The sequence below is a fragment of the Bombus terrestris genome, chromosome 10 (genome assembly GCF_910591885.1).
Source record: "Bombus terrestris chromosome 10, iyBomTerr1.2, whole genome shotgun sequence".
Taxonomy (NCBI): domain Eukaryota; kingdom Metazoa; phylum Arthropoda; class Insecta; order Hymenoptera; family Apidae; genus Bombus; species Bombus terrestris.
Genome location: NC_063278.1, coordinates 20,180,637 through 20,198,247, shown reverse-complemented (window position 1 = coordinate 20,198,247; position 17,611 = coordinate 20,180,637). Strand labels below are relative to the sequence as shown.

General features: G+C 32.3%; 1 protein-coding gene across 2 annotated transcripts in view; it reads right to left on the bottom strand.

Annotated features, from left to right (window-relative positions):
• LOC100643555 (UBA-like domain-containing protein 2) overlaps nucleotides 1-17,611 on the bottom strand; it is an 82,906-nt gene that overhangs the window by 5,685 nt on the left and 59,610 nt on the right. For both annotated transcript variants that reach the window (XM_048409110.1, XM_003403299.4), the window contains exon 3: nucleotides 2,249-2,342. In XM_048409110.1, coding sequence (XP_048265067.1) covers nucleotides 2,249-2,342 — 94 coding nt within the window. The remainder of the gene's footprint in view (nucleotides 1-2,248; nucleotides 2,343-17,611) is intronic.

The window sequence follows — 17,611 nt, the reverse complement described above, 5'->3', positions numbered from 1 at the left end:
TCAGCTTGATAAAACTATGAATTTGCATAAAAACCCGCATTCTATTTAATAACGTCATTTTACTTCTAAAGATCACTATACGAAATATTAAATCACTAAAAAGACGCATACAACGGGAAATTACAAATATCTAAACAATTTTTCGACATTAAAAAGTCATTTATCAGGTATAAATACATCGTAAAAAAGAAACAAAAATAAATAATACAGGTTGCCTCAATTAAATGGAATCACCTAGATATCTGTCTTATTTACGATTGTATGAAAAAGCTTCTCGGGCTAAGTTAGATTAACAGAAAATAAAATAAATAAAACCAAGTTAAACTGTTTCAAGGAGCACGTGTAATGGGTTAAAATAATTTTTTCTCGAGGTTATTTCTCCACGAGATCTCAAGCGTAGCGGTATATTTTTATATACATCTCTATATATTTTTTTTACAGCGGCGGATGTGATTTTTTATTCTCTATACAAAAGTATTAAAGGTTCTCGTGTCTGAAAATGCTTACTTCGAAAGATATCGTAACGAATTTTCTAAAGCTCGGAGTATGAAAGACGAGGAAAGACGCGAACACTCTTCTGTTTATGTTTTCCTGATCTTTCATACACTACATTTTAACGGAATTAAAATCGAAATATCTTCTAAACTGTGTATTTTCCGGCATACATTTTGCGATACTTTTGTACAGACAATGAAAAATCATGTCAACTGGTGTAAAAAATATATAGTATGTATATAAGAAAGTAAACAAAAAAAGAAAAAAAAAAAAAATATATATATATATATATATATTGAAATCTCCTAAAGAAGTAAACTAGAGAAAAAATTCTTTCCACCGTTATAAATAGTCGTAAATATATAGAAATATATATATAACAGTCGTAAATATATAGACGATCTCATTTAGCTGAGATATCTTGTATATAAAATAAATATACAGGCTGTTACAGAATTGGTGGTAGAAGCCGAAAGAAAGCGAATTTACATGAAGAAACAAATCGAAAGTGTAGAGTGACAATTTTTGTCTGAGATTTTATTCTCGAGAAAATCGAGTTTGAACATTTATTTTGTTTTATTCCATTTGTATATCACATATCGCGCGCGCGCGCGCGTGTGTGTGTGTGTGTGTGTGAGCGTGACAAGAAAACTCATTAGCAATACAAAAGAGGAAAGATACGCGAGTAAATGAGTAATCAATTAATAATTATAATTATTATGTATTTAATAGCTAGGATCGGTTCTGGCTAATGTGTGATTAACAAAAAATAGCTAAGTATTTTTAAATAGAACATAGTGTCAAAAATTGCCAACTAACAGAATAAGAACAAAAACAAGGAGACAGACAAGATCTGTAACGATATAGGAGATCGTTGGAATTTAAGTAAGCGAGATGGTTGCAGAATAAAGATCAGTGGATGTATTATATATGCACTATTGGCATGTAGTATCATAAGGTTGAGGCGGCTAAAATAACCGTACAATGTACGACGACGTTCAACTCGCAATAGCTCAGGATGACGTAAGTTTTTCGATGGAACATTAAGTTTCAATTTCTCTATAATGTCAGGACAGGTCATTAGGCCATATGCTTTATGTACAAACGAAACATTATACACTTTTCTCCCGTAGTCTAAAGTGGTAAAACTAGTGCTGGCTAGCATATGGTCGCAAGCGTATCAGGTTTGTCACTTGACAATTAATTAATTAATTATCAACTGGATATAAGTAAATAATCGGTAGGAGGTTGTTTTAAATGCGAAAACAAGTGAGAAACATGCAACGAAATTGTTTCCTGTAAGGCTTCATTTTCAAGAAAATAGGTATATTAACATGCTTAGTTAAGAACTGGTCTATGATTTAGTACACGTCTACGATCTTTTTATTTTTCTCGGGAACAAAGAGTCTCATGAGGAAAACTTATTCTACATTTTCGACTTAATTTCGGATCTAAAATGTCCTGCTATTGATTATTTATTTCCGTCTAGTCCGGTATTAGCCATATTCAAGCATACTTGATTTTCAAACTCGATTTTTTCGAAAATGAAGCTCCGTACGAAACAGTGTCACCCCACATTTTCGACTTATTTTTTAATATAGATTTTCCATCCTTTCAGCTTGTACCAACAGTTCGGTGACACCATGTCCAATGTAAAGTAAATATAAATAGTATAAATAAATAAATAAATATAAATGATATATATATATATATAATAAATATAAGTAAATAAATAACGTAGAGCAAAACTCACCTGATGGAGTTTTGTCGCCTGCGGACATTTTGGAGAACGCCAAAAGCGCGTCAGGGAAATTTGGTGGTGTGGCCGGGGTGTTGCATGGCGTTATCTACAAAAGAAACGTATTTTTGTAATGATTACGTGTTTTGGTAACGTCATCGATACAGGCGTCTTATATTACGGTAGCTGCATGTGTTTGTTTACGTTCCTGGAACGTTGCGTGCATGATTATTTAGGTCGAGACTAGGGCGCATGTCTGCGTGGCCATAAACATAGATTCTTCGTTTAAAGATCGATACCTACAATCAACCTCTTTCGCGTGTTTCGCTACAAGGCCTAAGAGGATACAGGTTTTACATGCCGATTAGGGATAGCGTTCTACATACTCTCGCATTCTACTACGTAAGAGGTGAATATCAATTTATAAACTATTACGAGAGATGTTTCTGGTTGTCGCTCCTTTCGATTGGGAATGTTTTATTCAATCTCCTTTATGTTTCGAAGTAAACATTTTCTTCGCGTTATACATTGGTATATTTTTTGGAAGAATTCATGAAGCTTATTTACATTTTTTAGAAAATGTTTACGTATAACGTACAAATCAAATTCTTTTACTGGTTACGTAATTATTTACTTTGCACACAAGATACAAAGATTTTATGTTTTTGCTTGAACAAATTAATTCTTGTTATAGGTTGGACCGTTTATTGTGAATATTATGGATATTTATTGCTAACCTCAATTGTATAATACACACACATATATTCACATTTTTCCTGGAAAAATTCATGAAGTTTATTTACGCTCTTTAAAGAACATTTATAGCAAATAGAAATTATTGTTCGTTAATTATTTGCTTTCGATACGAGATACAAAAATATTATTACGTGTTTTACGCAAATCAATTGATTATATCATCGTTATATTTTAAATGGTTTATTAGAGACGTTATGGATACCCGTGTCTAACCTCAATTATCTTGGTATTACTATTATAAGAGTATTGCTCTCTATACTATGCAGTTATTATTAATTGTTTAAGTGTCAATTCCTTAACTTGTCATTCTAAATTCATTTTCACGAAAGTCATCGAACACGATGCAGTGAAATATAACTGTTATCGCTATATTTATAAAGCTCGAAATTAATCTGAAAATGTACATAGAAATTAGAAAATATTTACTTGCAAACGTGCATTCAACAAAAAATTAGTATACATCACGAATAGCCGATTTAAACATGTAATAAGTATTGAATATGGTCGAATCGGTATTTTAAGATTTATTAATGTAATGGACGATCTACTGTGCGAAATATACAAGGTGTCCTGTAGCATTTGGGAACGAAAAAAAGAAAAAAAAATAGCAAAGAGAAGTTTATAGAATTCAAATACAAGGAATTCAACGTTAAATATTTAGTTCTCTCGGTAAATAGATAGGTGAAATTGGTTCAACCACTTCTATCTCTCGATAGAGAATTATTTCGACATAAAACTGGCTAATAATTGGCAAACAAGGTTAAACATGGTCATACGTCCGTATGTATTATTTTTCATCGTTTTCACGCGCAGAATCCACTCTGTATGCTTGTGTATAAATAATATAAGTATCTGGTAACTTCGGTCAATTTGAACGGAAAGTTCGTTTCGTTTTTACGGTCAAACCGAAGGACGTGCCTTCCCCTTTACGTGTATCGTTTTCAATCGATGTATGCGCCATTCCTTTCGATGACTTTTCGCCACCTTCGCGGTAGCTTCGTTATTCCATCGGCGTAGAATTGCTTGGTCTTCCGAGAAAAAGAAACGTTCCACTCAGTTTTTCCAGTCTTTCAAAGAACACAAGTTCTTATTGTTGAGGTTTCGCAACGAGCGGAATAAGCGATAGTCTGAGCGTGTAAGATCGGAAGAATATGGCAGATGGGGTACAACTAGCTGTCCAAGTTGCACCAACTTTTATTGTATTACGATTGACACGTGTGGCATTGCGTTGCGTTAGTGAGCCATGTTTGAACTTGTGCCAGGTCAACGAGAAACAAGTATTTCCAAAAATGTTTGTTTTACACTCTGTCCGGTTGTTGTCTGTTAATTAATCAACGATACCGGGTTGGATCAATTAAATCGAGGCTAATAGTTATTGTTTAAACTCCGATCCATCTTGCTACGAAAAAAGGAATGAACTTTCTGTTCAACCCAATTTAAACTGAGGAGATATAATACACAATACGGGTATATTCATCGAAAAGGTATATTTGCCTATGCTATAAAGATAGAATAACTATACCTAAGATAAAAAAATGTATACTAAGGAAACCAATTCACTGTGCCAAAAAGTAGACTATTATTGTAATAGACATGAAGTCTTATACGTAATAAATATTATTATTATTATTATTATTATTAATTATATACAGTAAAGCTTGTCTTGTCCGGTCTAAGAGGGAGAGGAAACTGCTGGAATAATTGAACAATCACTTTTCCTATGCGAAATTTCATTGATTCGAATACAGATCAAGATCAATTGACAGACTCTTGAAATATTTATGGGTCCTGTATCCCTGTGGCTGCAAAGTCACATGATTCTTTTAACGTAGGTGAACTGCGTGGAGTTACATTCACTTTGTACTTCGAACCATCGAAGCTCTTTTTTGAATGCCACGAATGCTTCGGCATGAGAGAGCACCTCTTCGTCACCACTTTCGTTTGCTGTCTCCTGCGTTCGCATAAAATCGTCATTATTGTCGCGTTTATCGCGATGAAACCGTTTCGTCGCGTCGCTATATTTAAGGTTTTTCTACGGTTGCCAGTGTCCGGTAAATCTACGCGCCCTAAATAATTTTCAATATCGTGCTTCTATTTTTCAACATCACGCGTTTCTGTTAATTCTGTCGCACTAACGCTAGTTTCTAGTTTTTCAATGACGTCGTCGTATTTCCTCTCGATATTTGAATAGAACGCTATTAATTTCATTCTGAATTCGAATTCGCTTGTTCGAATGAAGGAAAGAGTACCCTCTATGCACGAACATTCGCAAAAATATGTACATATCTGACACGGAAAAAGGCATCCATTACTGGGAAATGTTACGCTCGAATAATAAAGCGTTCGGATATCAGGGTATTTGAATATTAGGATATTCGGTTACTTTCACGGAATACTTTCGTGAGCCTGTCTATAAAATTAATACACGCGATGTCTTATAGCTACGGAACCGTATTTTCTATTTCATTTGTCGAATTTGCTTGGCTAACGTAACTATTTGCTGGCAAGGAGAGGTTTTATTATGGAGAAGTTACGCTTGTTTCCTATTTGTATTTTGGAAATACGGAACAAGATGTTGGTTTCTCCTATAAAGCTAAAAATATCGAACGAACGTTTTACGTAAGCCGCAACGAAGCGGTACATGCGTCTATGGTAGGCGGTTGAAAAGAGAACGACAAAAGTAGCTTTCTGCGAGTGAGAACTCGTCGGTTGTTAAGGTCATCGAACCTTCGGCTCCTGAATGTGATGTCAGTGTACCAGGTGGACAGAACGCAACAATATGAGATGCACACGTGTTCCTACACTGTTCTCTGACTGATTACATAAATAAATAGGAAGACGCGTGACAAGATTGTCAATAATTTTCCAACGTCTTCCTTTTTTTCTTTGCTTAGGGTTCAGCTTTGCTCGAGCAATTAGCATATATTGAAACAGATAACGTAATAACGAATGGCGAACGAAAGTAATAACGAATATTTGAAAAATATTATAAACACATATTGATGTATATGGCAAACTACATAAACATGTGTATCATAAATTGCATAATTTTATTCAACCAGCTCCAACATCAATTCTCCGATGTTGTGTGATATTTGAATATTCTAATTGATTGGAATAATCGAGTACAACGAGTTGGAACAAGTTATAAGGAAAACCTAAATGATATAACCACCGATAAAAAAGGCGAATGGTCAAATTTTAGCTTAAATTAGATAAACTGCTAAAATATTTTCAAAACACATGTTCCTATGTTTATATATTTACGTAACGATATAATTTGTCCTCGACAATACGGTACAGCAATAGTTAAGTAATAAACATTTTATTAACACTCTATTTAACGCACGATGATGATTGAGGAATTTCCCTACTCCTTTTTTTCTTTTTTCTCTTCGATACTATTCGATGTAAGGATGTTAAAATAAGACAAGAAAAATGCTACTAATTAATTTCTCGAACGTGTGCAGCTGATAACGATGCAATTTATAATTGACTGCCACGATCTCATAATGAACAACATACACCACCGCTTAAAAGCATTGTTTATTTTTGACTGGACATATTTCAATTACAAAACTACAGTCAAATCAAGGTGCGATGATTATGTTCTCCGTAACCATCACACTTACGAATAATAATATATTACAAATCGACTGAATTAATTTGTAATATATTATGAATTGATTTTCAAAAGTCAATATCAAGTAAGAAATTGGCATTTGTAATTGTTATACCCTAGAGAACTATCTTATTAGTCGACAAGCTTTTTATCTTCAAATTATTTAATTTTTAATCACGAGACAGATTAGGAAGAGTCTTCTAAGCTGATAGAAAAACTTTCGTTGTTAATACGACCAGTGACATTTGAATAGGAAATGTACGGTGTATCAGAAAAGTATTCGTACATTTACTATGGAAAATTTTCATGCGCATATTGTATGTGTTATATAAAACATTTTAATATTTGATCAGCGTTATAACAAGTTGCAGCTGTCAATATCATACTGACTTTAAATTTAATCTGAAAATTAAATTAACTTCTATATGCGCATATAGAAGTTGCAACATATTAACTGCGAACTTATATTTAAAAAAGAATTAGTATACAGTATGAACAGTCACTTTAAAACATATAATAAGTGTTAACGATGGTTTCACTAAATACTGAGATTTATTGATATTGCGCATGATTGTCTGTTTAAATATTTTTGTGATCTTTGCAATATATATACTTAAAAAAAAAGTACTTTTATGCTATACTTAAATATATAATTATTAAATGTGTTGTAATTTCTATATATATTTTCAAAATTATTTAAAATTTTGCCAATGTAATAGTGATAATTGGATGTTATTACAGTGCTAATTAGATTTCCAAATATTTCTAATAACACATGTAATATGATCATAAAAGATGTCGACAAAGCGTAGGAATACTTTCGCGAGCCACTGACTGTCACTTGACACGATTGATCTATTGTGTCGATGATTGTTCTGGACATACGTATGACAAATATTTCCAAGTAGAATCATATATATCTTTTTAATTCGTTAATCGAGTAACGTATGATAACGTTTTTTGAACTGTAAATTAGATTCATACTCTGGTACTACTGTAAGAAGATAGTAAGTGTTGTTTTTAATGACTAATTCATCAGGAATTCATCATTAATTTGTTCAGTTTCGTACAATTCACATAAATTGCTATAAATCTACCAAAGTGTTCGTATACGTTTAACATATAATTTAGATTTATATCTCAATTCGATGAAAAGATAGGAGGTGTTGCTTCTAATTACTGATTCATCACTGATTTCTTCAGTTTCTTAAAATCCGCACACGGTCATTGCAAATTTATCAAGTGTTCGAATACGTTTAACATGTAATTTAGATTTATATGCTCGTTCTGTAAGAAGATAGTTAGCGATGCTTCTGACTACTAATTCACTTTTCATTTCTTAAGTTCGGTGTAATTCACATAGTTGGTCACTACGTATCTACCAAAGTGTCGCTTATACTTAAACTGATCGATAGCGTACATTGTGAGAAAGAAGACGAAGTAAAGATAATCCGAAAAATGCAGAATTTCGCCCTCAGATTTGAACGTTTCCGTTCGTCCAGTGTTGGGCCGAGATTTGGCACACGGCTTATCGGAATGCCGCCGACCGAGAATAGTAACACACCTAGCGACTGTCTGCCTGCAGTGGTTCTCTGCTTTTCATACCGTTTTCAAACTTGCTAACTGAAATTCGTAGTGAAAAAGAACGCCTCTCGCGCGATGGCCATAGTTTCACGGGGAAGTTTCAGCTGTGGTCACGCTACCTGGCGATTATGATCGATAAGTCATGGATAATGCGTTGACAAGCTTGACCCATTGATTTCGTCGACAAAATATCAAGCGTAGAATATAATTGAAATGGAATATGGTAATTACAGACGATAGGACTTGAATTATGCTCCACTTATTTTTGCTCTGTTTTTATTTTACCGATTAAATATGTTAATGTAGTGTCGATGTAATAATTCTGGTTGTAGTTTTGCCGTAATAATGTACATTTTAAAACGAAATAGTGACCAGTACTGATGGTAAAATCCAGGTGGAGGTGAGATAAGTTGAAACTATGGAATAAGAATTTTTTATTCGAGGCTTCGTTTTCGAGAAAATCGAGTTTGCATCGAAAATTTGTGTATACGTTTCAAGTATATTTGAAGCTGGCTACTTCCAGACTGGAGGCTATTCTACGTATAAAAATGAGTCGAAAATGTAGAATCAAATTTTTTTATAGGATGCTTCGCTTCTGACAAAACGAGATTTGAAAATTGATCTGACCTATTCCTAACTAAACACGTTCAAACTCCAGTTTTTTTTTTTTTTCTCGAAAATGAGGCATTACACTGATAAATTTTATTCTATATTTTTCACTTATTTTCGCATATAGAATAACCTCCTGTTGGTTGTTTACTCGCACCCAATTGTTAATTTGTTAGCCAAATTCACATATGTTAGACAAATTTTCCAGTTCGATTTTGTCTGTAAGGAAGCTGCAAATGAAAAATATTTGTTGTATATCTTCGACTTGTTTTTTCATGTAGAATCACCTTCATCCTGTGTAGTTTAAATATAATTTTTATATGATTCTAGAATTCTTTATTAGGATATTATTATATTAAATAGACACTGGTACCATGTATTATATGCAATTGTATGAAGTTGTAAAAATGAATTTAGATACTGAACATATCAAGTGTTCTATTATATTATTTTACGGTCATCTACGATCTGTTTTCTAATATCATTGTATTCTTTAATAACGAGTGCTTTCAGGCGTCAACAGGATTTTTTGTTACCTTTTATTTGAAATATAAAGTAACCACAACAAATAAAAAATAAAACAAGTAACCACTGCAAATAAAATAACAAACAAGTTTATTTCAAAATAAGAACAAATGCAAATATAAATTTCAATATCTTATTTGAAAAATAAACTATTTCCAAACGATAATTCCAAATAATAACGTAAAATAAAAAACGGGAGTATTTCCCATACATGAAAGACTAATTATTATAAATTCGATCTTAATACAACCCGAATATTTCACCAGATAGTCAAGTCACATCGCCATTAAATAATAGTAACGAAACAGTCGTTCAACTGGGCCTCATAATGAGAGACGAGTACTTGTTAACGAAATCAATTATGTTTGAAACGTTACACACTATGCTCGTCGTATTCAGTGTGCGTTTTGGGATGAATATTCCATGGCACGATAGAAAGAAAATTATTTTCTCGGTAAAGGCAAATAACAAATATCTGAATGTCAAATAAAATAATAAAATAATTTGGTCTTCAGATATATCGTTACTTAAATAGCATCATCTAAGATGCAGAGCATGTTAAAGTAGCAGAGCAAGATGCAAATAAAGCCAAAATTTTATTTGAATAATTATTTGGATAAAAATTTATTTGTTATCAAGTATATGTTAATGTAATGTATTTTATCTAATTGTAAGTCACTTAAGCGAACATGCGTATCACTGTGCTCTACCGTCTTTCCTAGGAATTGGTAACGTACGATACTCTGCATTCGAAATATGTACCGCGAACGTTGAACCCGCTTGTAAACATGTCGCTGTATCTTAAACCCTATCTTTACAAATAAATTCCCGCGATCTTACTGGATTTCTCTAACTGCTTATCTACTGTATTTATAACAATACGTAATTCACAATTCCGTGTATGTACATTATAATAATGCTTCAAGTTACATTGAACTATTTATCTTGAAACATCGATAAGTAAAAGTATCGATGCTTATCTATAAATCAGTGTGATAAAATTCTCTGTATATTTGATTCGTTTCTCGCATAGTATTTGTGAAGTTAAGTGATCGAAACGGATGGCATTTTATATTTTATATGTAGTAATGAAATATAGATATTAAAATATATAAAGATAAAATATATTGGGTTGGTAACTAAGTGATTGCGGATTTTTGCATTATCACCTAATGACAAAATCCGCAATCACTTAGTTGTCAACCCAATAAATAGCATGGTAAGTAATTTATTGTACCATCCGTACATTTCAATATCTAAATGGATATAATACATATGTAGTATAAGTCTAATAATACTTCAGCAGTCTATAAAATATGCACGAAGAAAATCGTAATATTACTCGGATAGTCGAGCTGATTTTCTTCTTCGGTCGCGCTTCTCTCCCTCTTTCCCATGGAAAAATAATAAATTATAAATAATAAATAAATTTGTCGTCTTACAACCTTATTTATTTTGATTATTTACAGATAAAACGATGTTCCGCTTTATCAATATGTATCTTGCAACAGGATATCATGTATTCTTCCGAATAATGATAAAATATTTGCGTAGTCTGTTGAAGCGTTGAAAACTAGATATTTCATGAAATATAACTTGCATATGCTTGCTACTTTACATCGTGTTATCTACGAAGATGAAGCAATTCGCATTTATTTACTTTAATGGGAAATTTCAAACAATCAATTAGTTATTTTCCGAAATAAAATATACACAATAAATAAAGATAAACTTATCTATAGAAAAATTACATCGCTCGCAATATTCATTTATTTTGTAGCCTACGTCTGCATATTTACAGAGGACTTATAGACTGCGAAATACAATTAAAAAGCTCTGGAGTAGATAAGTTCTGAGCGTGTTATCGTTTAGCGAAGAAAAACAAACTGTCGTAAAAGCGAAGGAAGTGAAACTTCTGTGTACCATTCGTCATTTCAGAATTCTAGCTCAACATAACCTCAACGCGATGACCTCTTAATTCGGAGGTTAGAAGATGCCTGGGAAATTCTTATGGAACGTTACAAAATCAACTTTATCGTCAACAGCTACGAAACTTTTTCCATTAGACATGGAAAATAATATGGTCCCTTTATATCGAATTCACTGTAACTTCGTTTAGGTTTAGGTTAAGACCAAGTATTTTCCCGCCATTTTTTAGGATTTCAAAATCAGTTAGTGGGTTAGTCCACAAGCTCGTAAGTTATAGAGTAGCGCCTTTTTTTAGATATATTCTTTTATTATTTTTTTGGATGAAGGGTTATTCGATTTATAAGTATCCAGACACTTGGATCGTTTTATCCTAACGGTATGTGAATCTGGTCGAACTATAGAAATTAATGACGAATTATTAATTAAAAGCAACGCTTACCATCTTCTTATAGAGAATCACCAGAATGTAAATTTGTATCACGCATTAAAAAGCACAGCAATAATTTTATTTTGGTATTTATATAATGTATGTAAAAAAAATAATTATATATTATATATTATATAATGATATGTGCATTCGCTGTTTGAACAACTCTAATTGTTTTAGGATTAAAGCATTTTTATCGTTTAGTTTAGAAGATCCTTCCCAATCTGTCTTATAATCCAAGGATTGAAAAATCTGGAGATAAAGAGTTTGTGAAGTGGTAAAATAGTTCTGTAAGATATGACAATTACAAACGTCAGTTTTGTTATTACATATTGACTTGTGAAGATCGATTGAATCAACTTATAATGTACGTACTATTATGTTACGTAGCAGGAATCGAGGTCGGAACATTTGTCGATGACAGAGATGGAGCGTTGGCCTCAAGGTATTGTCCGATATATCGGGTCATCCGATAAGTAATGCGGCTTTTCTTAGAGTTAGTTCAAAACAATGGAAGTTGTTACTGTCGGAGTTTTAAAAAATTAGAATAGATAACTTTACATGAAAAGATGGTGAATTATAAAAACACGAGGAAATTTATCACTGGTCGATTATCAACAGGTAATTGTTTATTTTCCTTCTGATAACACGAAAACCAACGATCGCATTATTTAAAGATGACCTAATATAAATATATGACCTAACAGAACCAAACCGGGAAGGCTATATAAATTAGACATACTGCCAATAGTCTACAGCAGATGCCGAAACACGTTTAGCTGGAAGGCATGAATTTAATATATTAGGGGAAAAGGAGGAAAGAAGAAAAATAAATCCTGCAGAGGCATGCCAGTTATGTAAAGGAAAGAAACCTTGAAGCATTTTATATCAGCATGTTCTCGGTACCAACAATATGATATGCATGGAGAGAAAAAAAGCAGACACTTGGTTCCACGTACTAATCACTGAGACCAGAGAAGGCTGTACTTAGATGAATAATAAACTATCTTTTTATGTATAGGTATAGATGTAAGCTACATTTATATTAACTCATCCTATAAGTAATGCAGATTGAAAAAAGTAAAATCAGATTAAAGGAACAAATTACCTTGTTGACAAAGTGATTTCCAGTATAATAATATTTTAATATAATTTTTTATAATTTTTTCACTATTTTTCCTTATTAAGTCTCCGATTTCAATTTTTTAAAACTTCAATAGTAGTAGCTACCACTTTTGAACTGAACTCTTGGAAAAACCGCATTATTTATGGGATCACTTAATACGTATTTACCAAATGTCCAGCTGGATAAATTGTAAAGTAAAAATTGAACAACAACAACAACAACAACAATAAAAACTTGATACGTTGCTGTACTGTATACACTAGGATAGACACATACATACTAATTATTAAACAAAAGTAAGTAATATAATACAATAAAATGCAAATATAATATAGTAACTAAAAGTTCAATAAGTTGATAAGAACTTATTATATAAGAAGGTAATATAGCGTAAGAAACTAAATAAGAATGCAAGAATCTCTTTGTAGTAGACGATGAGCCTATGAATAAAACATTTTTATTATTATTACAGCATATTATGTAGCTATGGTGATTATGTGAGCAACGAAATCGTCGTCTAATTCGACTGTAGTTTCGTAATTAAAAATATGTCTTGCTGCAAGCAAGCAAGTATCTGAATACTTTTGAGTAATCTTATGAGCGTATATGTGTAACATGTTATTCTGCAATCATCGAAGTGTGCTTTGATGTTGTATATTTCATTTGATTAATTAATCGAATTTTATCTCACTATTCGTTTAAAAAGAAATTTTGACAAATTTAAAATCGTACATTTATTTCGAGGCATAACTTTCAAAATTACGGTATTTTCTTTCCAGTTTCTATCGCTTTGAGGTTTCGCAATATAATTCGCAGAAATAATGACGCAAAATGAATTTCCGATCTTTCCATATTAATCGTTTCATATTATTCCGCGGCCTGTTTATGACCTAACGATACCAACCGACGGTTTAAAATAATACCAAATGGGCACCTTCTACATTTAGCAAAAAGAGTCAGACAGAAAATGAACTGCAAAGTGCGGAAACCGAAGGCAGAGAAATTAACGCGGAGAACCCGTTCTGCTGAATCAAGTGCTCACGCCACGTAACTTTACGAGTCTTTTAATTAAGTCAAATAGTTCGTTACTGTGCAAATGTCTGGAAACAGACTGTGAAATTAATACGATTTCTCATCGGCGAATGAATCGACTTCAACGATTACATTAAACAAGGTACCATACGGGATCTGATTCGAGCAAATGGATAGGATAGGTGTTTAGTAACACGGCAACAGTATTACAATCGATAAACTTACCACGTTTGCATTGCGTGTTTCGTTTGAGTAACTAATTAAGCTTCGGGACGTATGTGTACTCACGTTCGACTATATACATACTTCTATTATATTTGGTTTGGATATTTGATGAATGATCGTAATATATATATATATATATTAATAATATAATGTAATACTGTGATAATAATAATATAATGTGTATATATGCACCATAGTTACTTTCTTATGTATGTGTAAGAAATTATATATATATATATATAAAATAAAATAACTATGGTACTATTACGTCTAGATACTATAAAATAATGCAATGTTTTTGTACAGGATGATCCAAGAAGAATTATCTTAGAATCTTATTATTTTATATTCCTAAGGAATCCTATTATTATACATTAAAATTTACTTGAGCATCTAAAACATTATTTTTGAAGATATGAAAAAGACTTATAAATGAAAATTGTTCAGTATAGGGGTTATAATATTTTTTAGGAAGGGTAATAATTTTCTTGCAGCTGGAGGAACAGCTGTGGAAATACTATATCTTGGCAAAAGGTACATTGATAAGGAAACTATTAATATTCATAAAAAAAATAAATTATGTAACAACATTGATTTAATCCAATTACGCGCTATATATTCCTACACTGTATCATTAATGGCTTTGTAGTTGATGTAACATAAAATACTAATAAAAAATAAATCGACCCATATATGTATATTTTTAAATACTCATACTTCGTTCGTTATTATATATTTCCAGTTTATGATATGATTCAACATATTTATTTCACTTTATTTATAAACAAACTAAATTCATGAAACATTCTCCTATGAAAATTATATTTTACATCAAAATTATATTTTACAATGAGAGTATTATCTTTATCCTTCTTGATCATAAATTTTTATAATCTTAGATTCATGTTTATTAAACACCTTCTATGTATTGTTTTTATGATTGGTAAACTGCGAACCTTTATGTAATTTTGCGCACTTTTATGAATATGGTTAAAGAAATGAAAGAAGCTGAGATTTTATAGCCAGCACTGCACTTTAGATATCTTACATAAAGGCCGCAGATAAAAAGACGAATAGTCATATTTCTCAACTTTTATAGAAAATCAACTTTATAGTTCGATATATCGTCAACCGATCTTATATCCTTTTATTCGATTTTCAGATACGTGTACTTGTTACCTCTTGCACATTTAGAGAATATTAATAACATTGATCGTGTATGTAGAGTAATGTTAATTAAGTAGAACTGGCGTCATAACTACACTGCAAATTTATGTATTTATGTATCCATTAAACCTTTAATTTAATAGAGATAAAAATAAAAATTAATAGCGAATGAATCTTTTAAGGAACTTAAAGCATTCGATGTGCGAACGGTTGTTGTCCTGTTGACAAATAAAATTCGCATCTTCGATTCCTTTTGTTAATGCTAGCAAAACTATTTACGTACATGTGTGTTTCTTTTCTAGGATTTCCGAAAAGGTATCACACACCCATATTTGTCATTAGGGTGAAATAATTATAAGATTTTACCTAAAAAAATATAACATTGGCTTTATGGAAATTTCGGTCACCGTATATACAGGGGAAATAGAAAGCAAACAGCGTATAATACGTTAATATCCCATATACACGAAGAAATCAGGCCAGATACACCAAAGAACAAGCAGTGACCAAACACAGAAAAGACAATCAACGAGAAGCAAATATGAGAATCGACAAAATTAAGGGATGCGCGAAACGAAGGGCATTTTGTCTAGAAGAATAGTATCAGCAGCAATATGAAGTCAAATTGGAACCAAAGAAACCTCTGAGAATAAGATAGGATAAGACTGAGAATTAAAACACTAGAATTTTAAGTCAATTCTGAAATACACTCTGCTCTAGTTCTATCTATTGTCTTGTTATCATTCATGCTATACTATATTATGTTATTCCGCGTGGTATACTATATATCATATTACATTACATATATATATTACATTACACGTTGCTGCGTTCTATTCCATTAGTTCACCGGTTCTTAACATTTTACCGACCGATAGCCGATTAATCGGCTTCTTGTCACCGACGCTTACCGACCGATAACCAATTAATCGGCTTTTCGTCGCCGACAAACTTTTTCATTATTTGAGCAGTAATTTGTTATTTAGTATTAAGATACCTTGCTCAGTTGCGTCAGTTACGTTGCTTTGTAAGCTTCCACAATTTTATACCAATTTGAAAAACTTACCGTTCGCGATGAACGAAAAGAATGGTATTGGAGAGTCTAAACCGAAACAGAGCCGGCGCCAGGAAGAATCTATGCCTGAGCTGCCGGTCGGACATGCGTATGCTGTTGAACAGCTAGCGGTCAGTAAAGTGCTAACCTTTTGTTTACGGACTCCTTTTAAATTCTTCGCTATGACTCAACTGAAGATTGAAATCCGTAATGTGGCAAATATGTACAATTGAAACACTCGTCAACTGCTCATCAACAACCTTCAAATTTACAGAGAAGAGATCCGTTATGAACAAATACGCGTATTAAATATTTTTTATTCCCATAGTGGGGACTTGGCGGATCGACGGAGATCTGCAGACCGCAGATTAAAAACCGCTGACCTAGTTCGTAAGATAGACGTTACACTGGTGCAATGGTAACATAGTATTGGTATAGTTGAAAAATCAAAATTACATCAAGTGTACACGTTTGTAACAGATATTGTGCTAGGCTTAACGTCTCGCGACAATAAATAAATAATAATACTAATAATACGCGGTAATGTATAAAATATTTGAAATAATAATAGTGGTAATAATATGCAGAAATATATAAAACATTCGAAATGTAATACTCTTTTCAATATTTACTGAATGATACAAAGCTCTATTTAAGTTTTGGCTTTTTAGTTGTGTTCATAAAAGTATGAATTCGTGTAGGTACACATCCGCGGTCTACTAATAGCTACACTAATATTATCGGTTTCTTTAGAAAACACGGAGGATTTACCACCGATCACACTAACTATTCCATGTTAAAATACTTCTCCTTAACTATCAAATGCCACGAAGGTCGGAAAATTAATAGAAATAAATTTATCGTATTTATCGCGTATAATTTTCATATATTTTTGCACGCTATGCACATTGTTACATGTACGTTAAAATTATTCACCGATGTACAAACATCAGCAGCCTACTGATTAGATATTGATGAATAATAATAATAATAAATAATACATAAGAAGAAATATCATATCTTATTAATGGAATCGAAGGTACAACAAGCTCGTTGAATCGGATCAATGAAACGATGCGCAGCGACGAAAGCGATGAAAACAACCGCATCAAAAGTTTGCGTTTCTCTTATCGGAAACGTTACGCAATATGCTCCGATACGATAGAAAATCTTCCGCTCCTTTTCCCTCTTCTGTGACTGATAACAAAATCGTGCATCATAATAAAGCTTCGTTTAGACAGGAAGCAATCGATCAAAGTTCGACGAAGGTTTGGAAATGAGTAAAGAAGATTTTATATAACAGGAAACTTCAAACCATATTT